General features: G+C 42.0%; 1 protein-coding gene across 8 annotated transcripts in view; it reads left to right on the top strand.

Moving 5' to 3' along the window:
• Nucleotides 1–12,337, top strand: part of Arhgef11 (Rho guanine nucleotide exchange factor 11) — a 105,271-nt gene that overhangs the window by 46,842 nt on the left and 46,092 nt on the right. For 7 of the 8 annotated variants that reach the window (XM_055596530.1, XM_055596527.1, XM_055596524.1 and 4 more), the window contains 5 exons: nucleotides 6,809–6,897; nucleotides 7,831–7,929; nucleotides 9,851–9,900; nucleotides 10,572–10,629; nucleotides 11,615–11,793. In XM_055596530.1, coding sequence (XP_055452505.1) covers nucleotides 6,809–6,897; nucleotides 7,831–7,929; nucleotides 9,851–9,900; nucleotides 10,572–10,629; nucleotides 11,615–11,793 — 475 coding nt within the window. Of the gene's footprint in view, nucleotides 1–6,808; nucleotides 6,898–7,830; nucleotides 7,930–9,850; nucleotides 9,901–10,571; nucleotides 10,630–11,614; nucleotides 11,794–12,337 lie in introns of those variants that run through there. The other variant, XM_055596529.1, reaches the window with a different exon arrangement.

The raw sequence follows: 12,337 nt of genomic DNA on the forward strand, positions 1-12,337 counted from the left end.
GATAGATAGATAGATAGATAGATAGATAGATAGATAGATAGATAGATGAGGTTATTTTTTGGGGGCCCACCAACCCTATGTTCAGCACTAGAAGAAACATCTTTCTTGTCTTGATGGCTTTTCAGTATGCATACCTATGACATCCTGGGCAGCCATTTCATAAGTGTTCTTAAAGTGATTGTAAAAGAGCCTCTTTTTTGTATGATTGTTTTTGGCGGGCAGGAGGAGGGTTCTGGGTCAAGTGAACCATTTTCACAAGTCACCATAGACTGCTTATAGGAAGAAAAGGCAACATTTTAAACATTTTTTTAAATGATGGGAAGAGTTTTCTGGTGCAGTTCAGTGGTACAGCTATGGGCTAGCTCTGAGGGACACCGAGGGGCCAGAGAATAATAAACTATAATGTGTGACTTTACAAAAAGAAACAAAGGATGTGGTTACTTGTTAGCAGCTTAAACAAGAGTGATGGCAGTGTCACATTCAGGGAGCAGTGGTGGCTACATCAGGCAACGCACAGCTAACTATAACCAAGCTCCAGGGAGTCTGATGCCCTCGTCTGGCCTCCACAGTCACCTGCACACACATGGCAGAGCATAGACAACACACTAACACATAACAAAGTTGGAGAACAGAATTCTCAAAACACATAGCAGATTTCAAATATAATAGATTTTTACCTCTGAGGAATCTCAGGCAGTCTGCTCTGGCGTCACTGTGGTAGGGCAAGCTCTACAACATCACTTACAGCGCCTCAGAACACTTAGCCTGGGTGGACACAGCGGCATGCTCCTGTAGTCATAGTTCTTGGCAGGCTAAGGTAAAAGGATAACTGATTTGAGCCTAACCTGGGATAAATAGTGAGTTCCAGGCCAGTTTGGGGTACAGAGTGAGATTCTGTCCCAAGCAAACAAAAACGCTTAATCTGATTTTAATCACGAGGAGACCCCAGGCATTTACCAATTGTGGTAAATTCAGTCAATAAGACTGTCAGCTTGAACCGCTGGAATACTGTGTGGGGTTGGAGAGACAGCTCAGTCAGTAAAATGCTTACTATACAAATGTGAAGACCTGAACGCAGAGCCACAGCAACCATGTGGAAAGCTGGAACTGAGCCGAGTGGTGGTGATGCACACCTCTAATCCCGGCACTCTGGAGGCATCACAGGTAGATCTCTGTGAGTTCGAGACCAACTTGGTCTAGAAAGTGAGTCCGGGACAGCCAGGGCTACACAGAAGAACCCTGTCTCCAAAAGTGAAAAAAAAAAAAAAAAAGAAGAAGCTGGAATTGATTGAGAGTATCTGTAATCCCAGCTCTGAGAAAGCAGAGACATTGGAATCCCTGGAGTTCACCGGCCAGACAGCCTAGCTGAATTGTTGAACCCAGGTTCAATAAGAAACTCTATCTCAAAAATAAGAGGGAGAGTAACTGAGGTAGATACCTAACATTTACCTCTAATCTCCATACTCTTGTACAAACACATATACACACAGACATACACATACAACATATACATGAAAAAATATCATTGTTATAAGTGATCAATGTGCAGAGGGCTCAGTAGGTAGAGAAGGAGAGGGAGTGTATCTTTAGGTATGTATTTTATTAATGTGTGTGTATGTATGTAAATATTTATGTTAAGAGCTTTGGTTTAATCCTGAACTGAGGCAGTTAAGAGGCAGCTGTAAAGAACAATAATATATGGTTGGGGAAGCTTGACTGCTACTGTATATTAGGTAATAGTCTATCAAAGTTAAGTTATCCGAGTTGCTGATAACACAGTTCATATAGAAGTCTCAAGGTAATTAGTATACACTAAAGTAGTTAGAGGTAAAATGTCATGATGTCTCTGCAGTTTTTTAATTAAATTTTCATTTTTTTATATTAATTACAGTTTATTTACTTTATATCCCAGCTGTAGCCCCCTCCCTCATTCCCTCCCAGTCCTACTCGTCTCTACAGTTTTTCTAGTGAGAGGAATGTATAATGTAGAAAAGAAGCAGATGTGGGCTGGGGAGGTGACTCAGCTGCTGTGCATGCATGGGGACGTGAGTGGGATTGCCAGAGCCCATGGAAAATCCAGTTCTGCAGTACAAAGGACCTGCTGGCTAACCAGCCCTGTCAAACTGGTAAGCTCCAGATTCTGTAGAGATCCTTTCTCTACAGACAAGGTGGAGAGCAGCAGAAGGGATCTGATGTCAGCCTCTCGACACCCCTAACCCCACTCACTCATGCACACGCACACCACAGGTTGATCTCTGCCTGCACCCAGATAAATAATAAAGATAAAGGGAAGAGCTGGTGGGTGGTAGTAGTTCATGTCTTTAATCCTAGCACTTGAGAGACAGAAGCAGGCAGGTTTAAGTTCAAGGCCAGGCTGGTCTACAGAGTGAATTCCAGGACAGCCAGTGCTACACAGAGAAGCCCTGTCTCTGAAAAAAAAAAAAAAGAGTAGAAAGGAGCGGGGGCGGGGGAAGGACACAAATTTAACAATAAGTGGATCTAGATCAGTGGTTCTCAACTTTCCTAGTGCTACAATCCTTTCATACAGTTCTTCGTGTTGTGGTAACCTACAACCATAAAATTATTTCATCTTCTTCAGAACTTCAATCCTGCTACTGTTAAGAACCATAAATATCTGATTTGCAAGATACCTGATATCTTATATGCAACCCCTATGAAAGGGTCATTCTACCCCCAAAGGGGTTGTGACCCACAGGTTGAGAACTGCTGATAAAGAGTGTTACTCACCCTCCTGCTCGTTCAGCTTTAATGCTGTTTGAAATTATTCAAACTCAAATATGGACCAAGGTAACTTGTGGAGAGTAGAAGGGGTGTAAGTGATTTGGCCAATATCTTTAAAAAGGAGCATGATGGAGAATGGGTAGAAGCCATCACAAGTTAGAGGCAGAAGTAAACACAGTGTTTCTTAGGATCTGTTAGAAGTAGAGAAGGAGTCTAAAGTTTAAGATCCCCCTGAGGAAAGGCATTTGCATATATAATTGTGTAGGCAGTAAAGAGGCTGAGGAACCATGTGTTCTTGAAGGACCTAGGGAATGATGTGGCAGAGTAAGAGTCAAATGAGCTAATTTTAGTTTGTAGCAGTCATTTGTTGGTAGATCATTGGTTTGTTCAGTAATCCAGACTTGAGGCAGTGTCCCTACTGAAGTGTCAGGTGTCACTGATAACATTAAGAAAGGATAATCTCTAGTGTTAGAAATAGGAGTTCCAGAAGACTTGGAGAGCTCAATTGGTAAGGCTCCTGGCCCTGACTCTGAGAAATAGGGGTTCCAACTGAAGTTTCTGGACAAGGCAAACTTTGCTCTTGATCAAGAGTGTGTTGAGGGAGGAGCAGACACAGAGACAGAGAGCACATTTGTTACAACAGAAAAAGGCACTAACAGGCCTGTAAATCTCTAGCTGGATAATTTTTGTCAGAAAACTATCTCAAGAAAGTGCGTGCTTGAGGGGAAATCTTTACTCTCCAGCTTGAAACTAAATGGAACCTGAACTTTGGTGGTACATTTTGGTGGAGAAAAGAACCACAAAAAAAATTTTTTTTCTTCTGACTATCTCAATCTCATGTCAAACTACTTTATTCTCTCCTTTGTTTCCTCCCTAGTCTTTCCTATTTTAACCTAATAAGGTCTTCCTTCCAAGTGTGTACTCAAACTTGAAACCAAGATCATCCAAAAGTTTGTTCCCTCTATCCACCTACCAGGCCTGCCTAACATGGGTATTTCTTCTTCCTTCAATTAATTGTTCATTTTTTCCCCTTCTTTAAGCTCTTAGTTTTTGGAGGTTTTTTTTGTTTTGTTTTGTTTTTAAAGCATCTGTTTACATGGTATAAGCCAGGACACAGTGAAACCACCAAATCAGATCGCTCTATGGGTAGAAAGGTTTATTAGGGATCAGACTGCCAAAGGCTATCTATGGTGGAAAAGCAAGTAGATATTTTATAAGACATTCAGCAGGATGAGGTCTTTGAACTGATACGGGCTGTTTAGAATGACACTAGATCCCCTTGTCTGAAGTAGTTGATGTTTGAGGTAGGATTAAGGAAGGTTCCTGGTAGTTTGGGGGAAGTTCCTGGTAAGCAGAAACCCATAGTTAGGCCTCTGTGGAGCTAATAACAATCTTGTTTACCTGGTGAGAGCCCTTCTATTTAGGGTAATGCTCTCATCACTACTAGTAGGGGAAGGGAGAGGAGGAATATCTAACATGTGACATCTGCTTGTGCCTCATCGGGCCTTCCATGGCCTATGGCTTGTTTGTCTTGTTTGTAGTAGAACCTATAGTGGCTGGTCATGGTCAGCTGATCTTTGTCCATGCCCCCAGAAGTCTTCTTCAGTGGATAATGTACACTTGCTTTCAGTTCTGTAGCCCTATTCATTGCTACAGCTCAAATGCAATCCAGCCCAGCTTGAACTCAGTGAGAGCCTTGATGTATGCAAGGTTATAGGCTCACTTCCCATCTCTCAAAGACAGAACAGTGTTTTCAAGTTCAAATGAACCTTCTGAGTTTTAATGGGGATATACAAATCCAGTTTCCTTCTAGGTCAAGAAGAACAAGGTAAGAGGATGTCTGGGTGTACCAAGGTAAAAATGGACATTCTTTGGAAGTGTGTGAGTAGGAATTCAGACCCAGTTTGGGACTGAGAGAAGGATGTTGTGAGTACACTAAGAGAGCAGTAGAGCAGTGAGAACCAAACAGTCTTGACAATCCATTTTTGAGAGGCCCTTCCTAACAGAGAGCTTCTGGTTCCTGGGGTTTAGGCCAAAACTTCAAGTTTTCCTCATCCAGTTGTCTGTATCCCTATTCCCTTGGCAGTCTCTGGAGCAATGCTGTTCAATAATATTCCCTGTTGGAAAAATGTAAGATACTGGGCCCTGTAGAACAGTTCACCAGACATCAGGCCAAACTTCCTGTTCAATGGCCTAGCTAGAAATTATTGCTGAGTACAGAACAAGAACTTTAGATAGACAAATTGATGAATTTGCATTATAATAAGCACATCACTGTATCAACTCCTTAGCTCTACTGGAGTTTTTCTTTTGAACTAACCATCTCCAGTGTCTTGTCTGGTTTGTGTTGTTTTGTTTTCTTTCTCTTTTGTCCTCTCCTGCATCATTCTCTCCTAGATCCTAGATTGTTGTTTATTTGTTTGTTTGTTTATGTCTTCCTTTCTCTGACCCAAAGATCAGCCAGTAAAAAAGCAGTCTTAGCTATTCAGGTAAGAGGGATTCCTCTGGGGAAGAAAAGAGCCCGTTGGTATTTCTGAATGTGTGTAGGGAGTGGTAGTGGTAGTGATGTTGATGAGGTTGGTTGGTTGGGAAGTAGGGATTTTGTTTTTGAGACTACAGTCTCACAGTGTAGCCCAGGCCAGTCTAAAAAATATTATATATAGCCCAGACTGCCTTGAGCTCAGCAATCTTCCTACTTCAGCCTTCCAAAGGTCAGGATTACAGTTGTCGGCCACTTAATCTGGCCTCTCGTGAATAATTAGTATCTTCACACAGTTCAGAATTAAGCACAAAAAGAATGTAATGAGAGATCTCCAGTCCTGTGCCTATTTTAGCCAACCACTTTCCCACCTCAGATACAACCAGTGTTGTTTCTTTTGTACTCAGCAAAGATATGGTAGATGCTTGCGTATTATATTTATTAAATATGCAAACATACCATTTTCCTTTTTATCTACTGCTTTGAATGTTCACATAACTCTCTTCCCTTAATGGCATCATAGAAATCATTCCTTATACACAGTTTTATCAGGACAAATTCTGTATTGTTATATAGATATGAGACCATCATTTCTGGGATTCTGCTATTGTGCACAGTGAGTCTGTGCATAAGCTTCCACTTAGTCACTAACTACAGCTAAGATAGGAACCTTGCCTTCCTGAGGGAACTGCCTCAGGAAGGGTAGCAGCTACTGAACTGCTACCCTGGAGCTGTGAACTCATGCCACAGCCATGTTTTATGTTTGTATTTTGTTACTCTGTCAGCCTTAATTAAAGAAGAAATCAAGAAATGATTGTGGTATGTAGAGGGTTTAGAGTCTTGGCTTCTGAGCAGGATGCCACAAGCTAGCCGTATGGGGCTGATTGTGAGGTTGAAATATATGGTAACCAACAGACCCGATTCCTAGTCTTCACTGGTTTCCAGAAGATAAATGAACTTTTCAGAAGCTCAGGTTATTGATATGCCCTTGCTCTAAAAAAAAAAAAAAAAAAAAAAAAAAAGTTCAGTTTGCCATTTCCCTAAACCCTAGCACTGATTGTCCAGTCTGTCTTAGCGAGGTGAGACTGTCAGGGACAAAGAGATGAAGCCATTCCATGCTGTTGTGCTCATGGAGGCTTCTGTATGTGTGTGTCTGGCCCACCATGTCCTTCCAGTCTCCTCCCCTTTTGCAAACCATCACCTAACACTAACTAGCTGTTTCTTTTTCTTGCATTCGTTTTTCTCTGCTGTCCTGTTCTGTTCCTTCAGCCCTACTGCAGCCTGGTAAGACCCAGCAAACACATGTATGTTTGCACAGCCCTCCTGCTGCTGTCTGACTCTACAAAGGGTATTTTTCTTCACACCCTGCTGAGTATTAAAGAGACCATACGTGTGCTGCCCAGCTAGGATTCCAGATAGGTGGTGTTATCAGCTGTGTAGACATGGCTAGTCTCCTGTTGGGGTGGCCAGTTACAAGGTGGGTGGGTTATCTCTTGTTGTTCCAGATTGGGCCCCTCTAACAGTGCTCCCTTTCAGTGGTTTCTCCCCAATCCGCTCACAAATGTGTCTTCTTTACTCCTGCTCTAGGTTAAGTAGCCTGTCTTCTCTGGCAGACAAACCTGAACGCACATCTCCTTCCCACCACCGCCAGTCCTCTGACACCTCAGAGACAACAGGTAACCGCCTGGTTGCATGTCAGCAAGTAGACACTGCCGTGTGCTCCTATAGAGAAATCCTGTGCACCACATGTAAACACCTGAACTTTATGTTGACCGCACACCGTGTTGTGTTGAGTTTTATGTCAGGAGTTTTATGGCGATTACCTCTTTATATCTGCCTAGGAAGTAGCTTTTACAATATTCTTATTTTGCAATAAGCAAACTGAGGCACAGGGAGAAGTTAGGAAACTTGCCCAACCTCACACTTGGTGAAGACAGAATTGAGGCTTGGAACCAGTTCTGTTGTAACTCTAGAGCCCATGCCCCTATCACCACAGAGTGCTGTCACATATGTACAGTATCTGGTAAAGATCCTTAGCGAAGACAGTTGGTAGCCACTATCACCCCTTCTTCTTTCCTTCCTCCCTTGCTCTTTGCTTTACCCCCTGCCTTTTTATTTTATGCTTGAATATTGGTATGAATAAAAGGGTTTCTCCTGACATTCATTATTCCCTGTATTTGGCCAGGAAACAACCCTGGTCACCATCATGATTTATCCAGCTATGTAACACTAGTCAACAAGCTTTAGTGCCCCTTTTGCTGTGTTTAAATTCCCAGTCATCCAGGGGCTTGCTCATCTTCAATACTAGTCTTAAGGAGCACAGCTAGATTTAGCTGTGCCCTTCTTCAAGCAGTCTCCTTCGTTTAGGCCTAAAGGGACAGCTATTTCAGCACGCTAGAGAAGGGTCACTTCTCAGATGGGTTACAAAGTTGGTTACAGGGTTTCCCAGTCACTGAGGATGCTACATATCATAGCAGTGTATGTGGACACAGTGAATCTGGGGAATTGGATTAGTCTGAGAAGGCTACTTAAAAAAAATTGGCTGGCTTGGATAAACTGACCTTGCAGTGAGACTGCCTTCTCAAACATCTATCTCCTACCCCCAACAGGTCTTGTTCAACGCTGTGTCATCATCCAAAAGGACCAGCATGGCTTTGGTTTCACAGTTAGTGGAGACCGCATTGTGCTGGTACAGTCTGTGCGCCCTGGTAAGTGCTGTGTCCCTTCTGTCAAGAGTGGACAGTTCTTAAAGGGCACTGCGTGTGTAACAGTGCTGCTTGGCTGTTGAAATGGGGGAATCCGAGGGGAAAATGAATGAATTCTTTTAGAATTCTAGCCACACAGAGGCCTGGAGGATAAAATAATTGTGAGGTACACACACATATAATAAATAAGTCTTCTTAAAATGTGCTATATACAGAAAACTACTGGAAAATAGCTTGAAATTGGAAAGGAAGTAGCTATCTTGCCCGACTATATAAACATCAGGTTACTTTTAATAACTAGTAATTTAAAAAACTAAACTTGAGGTAGACATGGTGGCACATACTTTTAATCCCAGTACTTGGGAGACAGAGCAGCTGGAACTCTCTGTGTGTTCAAAGTCAACCTACATATAGAGGTCCAGGCTAGCCAAGGCTACCTAGTGAGGCCCTGTTTGAAAAAACAAACAAAAAAGAAAAATCTGCAAGACGCCATGGTGCAAGCCTGCAATCCCAGCACTCAGGGAGGCAGAGGCAGGCATATCTCTGTGGGACCAACCTGGTCTACAAAGCAACTCTAGCACAGCCAAGGCTACACAAAGAAACCTTCTCTGGACCCTCCCCCCCAAAAAAAAAGGAAAGAGAGAGAGAGAAAAAGAAAGAAAGAGAGAGAGAGAAAAAAAGAAAGGAAGAAAGAAAGAAGGAAGGAAAGAAAGAAAAGAAAAGAACAAAGAAAAAAGAAAAACCAGCACACTTCTTTAATCTTTAATCTCGGCACTTAGGAGGCAGAAACAGGCCAATCTCTGATTTCAAGAGCAGCCTGGTGTACAGAGTGAGTTCCAGGACAGCCAGGGCTACACAGAGAAACTCTGTCTTGAAAAACAACAACAACAATAATAATACCTGCCACAGAGGCTAGAAGAAAGCTTGGGATTACCTGAAACTGGAGTTACAAGCAGTTGTAAGTAATTCTGGGTACTAATCTGGGCCTCTGTAAAAATATCAAGTGCTGTTAATCACTGAGACATCTCTCCAGCCCCAAATAGTACATTTTAGATAAGGGAGAACCTTACTTCCCAAATTGAAAATCTAAAATAGAGGGTACAGTTTATATACTAGAAGCATCTAGATATGCTTTGTGAGGGATTTAACAGATAAATACAACTTAGAAGATTTAATGGCAAATTTACAAAATATAATATTTATGCTTCTCATTAACTTGTTTTTGTTGTAGTGTTCTCCTGCTTCTTGGGTATAAATTAAGGCTAAAATAGCAGCTCCTTACAACCATATAGTGAACAAAACCTCTGCACCCCCTAGTTGAAAAGTACAAGAGCCTGTTTTTTTGAGCACCTCTCTTGGTCAGCCAACATCAAAAGGCCTTAATATGGTGCATCTCAAATGAAGAAACCTATTAGTGGTTTTTGTTTTTTAGTAGAATATCATATCATTATTTTAATGATAAGAACCCAGAGAATATCTTTATGAACTTCTCAAGACTTACAAACCACCAGTTTGAAAGCTATTGTTTTAATCCATTTCTCCAATTCTTCTTAATATTACTTTACTAACTATATTTAATATAGTAAAATTATGTTTCCTATGGAATAATAAGAAATAACTCTTATCTGGCCTTAAAACATTCAAATAAGGCAAAAATAAACCCTTCTCAGAGCCTAGCCCTACCTGTGTCCCACATTAGCTGGCTCTCTGAACTCTGTTCCCTGAGATCCGTGAAGAGCAGAGCATTAGGCGAGGCCTCATACAGTCCTCACTAGATTAAAAGTCATCCTGTTGCTGGATGTCCCAGGATTTAAAGCTCTGATATAAAATTTCAGAGCCAGTGATCTAAGAGGGACTTTGGTGTAGATTTGGTGACTTTTGGAGGTGGCTGTAAGACTCTGCTAACCAGCCCGTGTCCCTACAGGAGGTGCAGCCATGAAAGCTGGTGTGAAAGAGGGTGACCGGATCATCAAAGTAAGTAAACTTGACCTGTCCTCCATCTTACAGTGGTAGCAGGTTCAGGGACAGCCTAGTGCTGTGGCCTACCTTGTGCTTCATCTCATTACTGACTCTCAGGCAACTGCTACATCAGGGTGAAGCCATAGCAGGGAAAAGATGAAGATAGCTGGCTTCTGTGTTCTGGCCTCTTCAAGTCCATCAATCTTGAAGAGTTCTGGAGTAGGTTTTATTTATCCCTATTTCACAAATGACAGAAAAAAAAAAAAAGTTAAAAGGAATTAGCTCAGGCTAGTTAAGGACCCAATCCCTTGGGTTCTTACCTTAGTCTGTCTTCCACACAGTGCTGACATGAGACAATCTTCTGGATATAGGTCTGTCTTTACAGAATGGGGTCCTGGCACATTAAAGAAATCCTAGCTGCAGAGACTTTTTCTCCGCTAGTAAGAATGAAGCCCGTAGAGCCTGTGATACCCACAGCTGTAACTAAAAAGTCAGTGGATGGAGACAAGGGTCTTATCCCTGAAAACTTAGAAGCCAGCTTGGAACAAACTAATAATGTGAACTTGAGTAAACAAGTAACCAGGGGTAACTAAAAAGCACTGGGAATGGCTTCCTTAAGAAATGGCATTTTAAATTTGGAAAAGGTTTTCACCACCATTACTCAATGTTATTTGTCCCTCCAACAGGTGAACGGCACCATGGTGACCAATAGCTCACACCTGGAGGTGGTGAAGCTTATCAAATGTGAGTTGTTTAGGGCATAGCAAATAAAAAAAAAAAAGAAAGAAAGAAAAGAAATAGGAAACCTGGTGGACTCTGAGACAAATTGGCAGGTTTACTGACCTTAGAGGCTTCATTTGTAGAGCTTGAGACAGCTGAAACCACATCTTTAGACTTAACATGAAGTGGTCAACTTAAACTGCTGCAAGACCCTACCACGATGTCAAGTATTGACACTGTTAGTTTCCCAATAGATAGCGTCATTTTTAGCTCACTGTCTTTGCCCTTCCTGACCATATCTTACTAAGACCACATTTCATTTAAATGTTATTCTGTTCCATTCACATTCTTCCTTATCAGCTTCCTCTGGAGGCGGAAGAGGGGCAAAATATTCTAGTCAACAAGTGAGTCTTTACAGATAGGCAGGTAGAAGGAATGAGTAATGAGGAACTAAATAACGAATGTGCGAAGTCTCAGAGAGTGGAAGGCTAGAATTGTGCTGTGTGCCATGGGGGCAGTGTGCTGTGCTTCAGTTTCACAAGATAAAGAAGGTTGCTGGGCATAGTAGTGCACCCAGACAGTCCCAGCACCGAGACTGAGACCAGGAGGATCTCGAATTTAAGGCCATTCTTGGCTACGTTGAAAGACTACCTTAACAAAGCGAAAAGAGATGGGGGGATACTAGGTGAGATGGTGCATAGGGAGTGTGTATGGGAGGAATTTTGGTTGGGGTCTCTACAAGAAGAAAGAACTTGGTTGGTGCAGGGCAGTGGGGCCAGAAATTAGAAAATGACTAGAACTTTTAAAGTGAGGAGATTTTAATTTATGGGATTGTGAGGCTTAATGAAAGGCGAAAGATGATCCTTCACTTATTTATTCATTCATTTATTCATTCATTTATTTATTTATTTATTTATTTGTTTGTTTATTTATTTATTTAGGTGGTTTAAAAAACTGCTCTTCTTGAGAACAGTGGTTCTCTAGCAAGCCTCTTTTTCTTTTCTTCTAGCTGGCGCCTATGTTGCACTTACCCTCCTGGGCTCTTCTCCTTCCTCCATTGGTGTCTCTGGGCTCCAGCAGAGCCCGCCTCTGGCAGGAGTGCCCAAAGTTAACTCCATGACTCCTCTACCACCTCCTCCTCCACCCTTGCCACCTCCACAGCACATTACAGGACCCAAACCTCTGCAGGTAATAGTTTTCTTGATGCCTATTGATCATTCTGGGGACTCTTTGAAGTTGTTCCTCACTGAAACTTAAATTGAATGGGGTTGTAGTAAGCAGACATAGGCCAAAAAAACATGAATACGACCAAAAGTTAAATACAAATGAAGTCTGTATAATAGTGCCTTATGCCTGCTCCTCTATGAATGAATATGTAGTTTTACGGTATCATCTTCAGTGTTTCCTCTCTGTGTAAAGGCTCCTACGAGGGACCTCTACAAATATTCTTCCTACCTGGGCCTGAGGCATGGACAGAAGTATCTGTTAGAGAGTGTTGCCAGTTGGTGTTGGGAGGGTATGCTCAAAAGTCAAAGAAGAGGGACTGGAAAGATGGCTCAGGGGTTAAGAGCACCATCTGCACTTCTGAGTTCAATTCCTAGCACCCACATGGAGGCTTATAACCATCTATGCAGGGATCTTCTGGCGTGCAGGTGTACATACAGATAGAGCACCCATTTACATTGAATGAATGAATGAATGAATGAATGAATGAATGAATGAATGAATGAAT

The sequence above is a fragment of the Psammomys obesus genome, unplaced genomic scaffold (assembly GCF_907164565.1).
Source record: "Psammomys obesus unplaced genomic scaffold, mPsaObe1.curated_primary_1811, whole genome shotgun sequence".
In the NCBI taxonomy this organism is placed as follows: domain Eukaryota; kingdom Metazoa; phylum Chordata; class Mammalia; order Rodentia; family Muridae; genus Psammomys; species Psammomys obesus.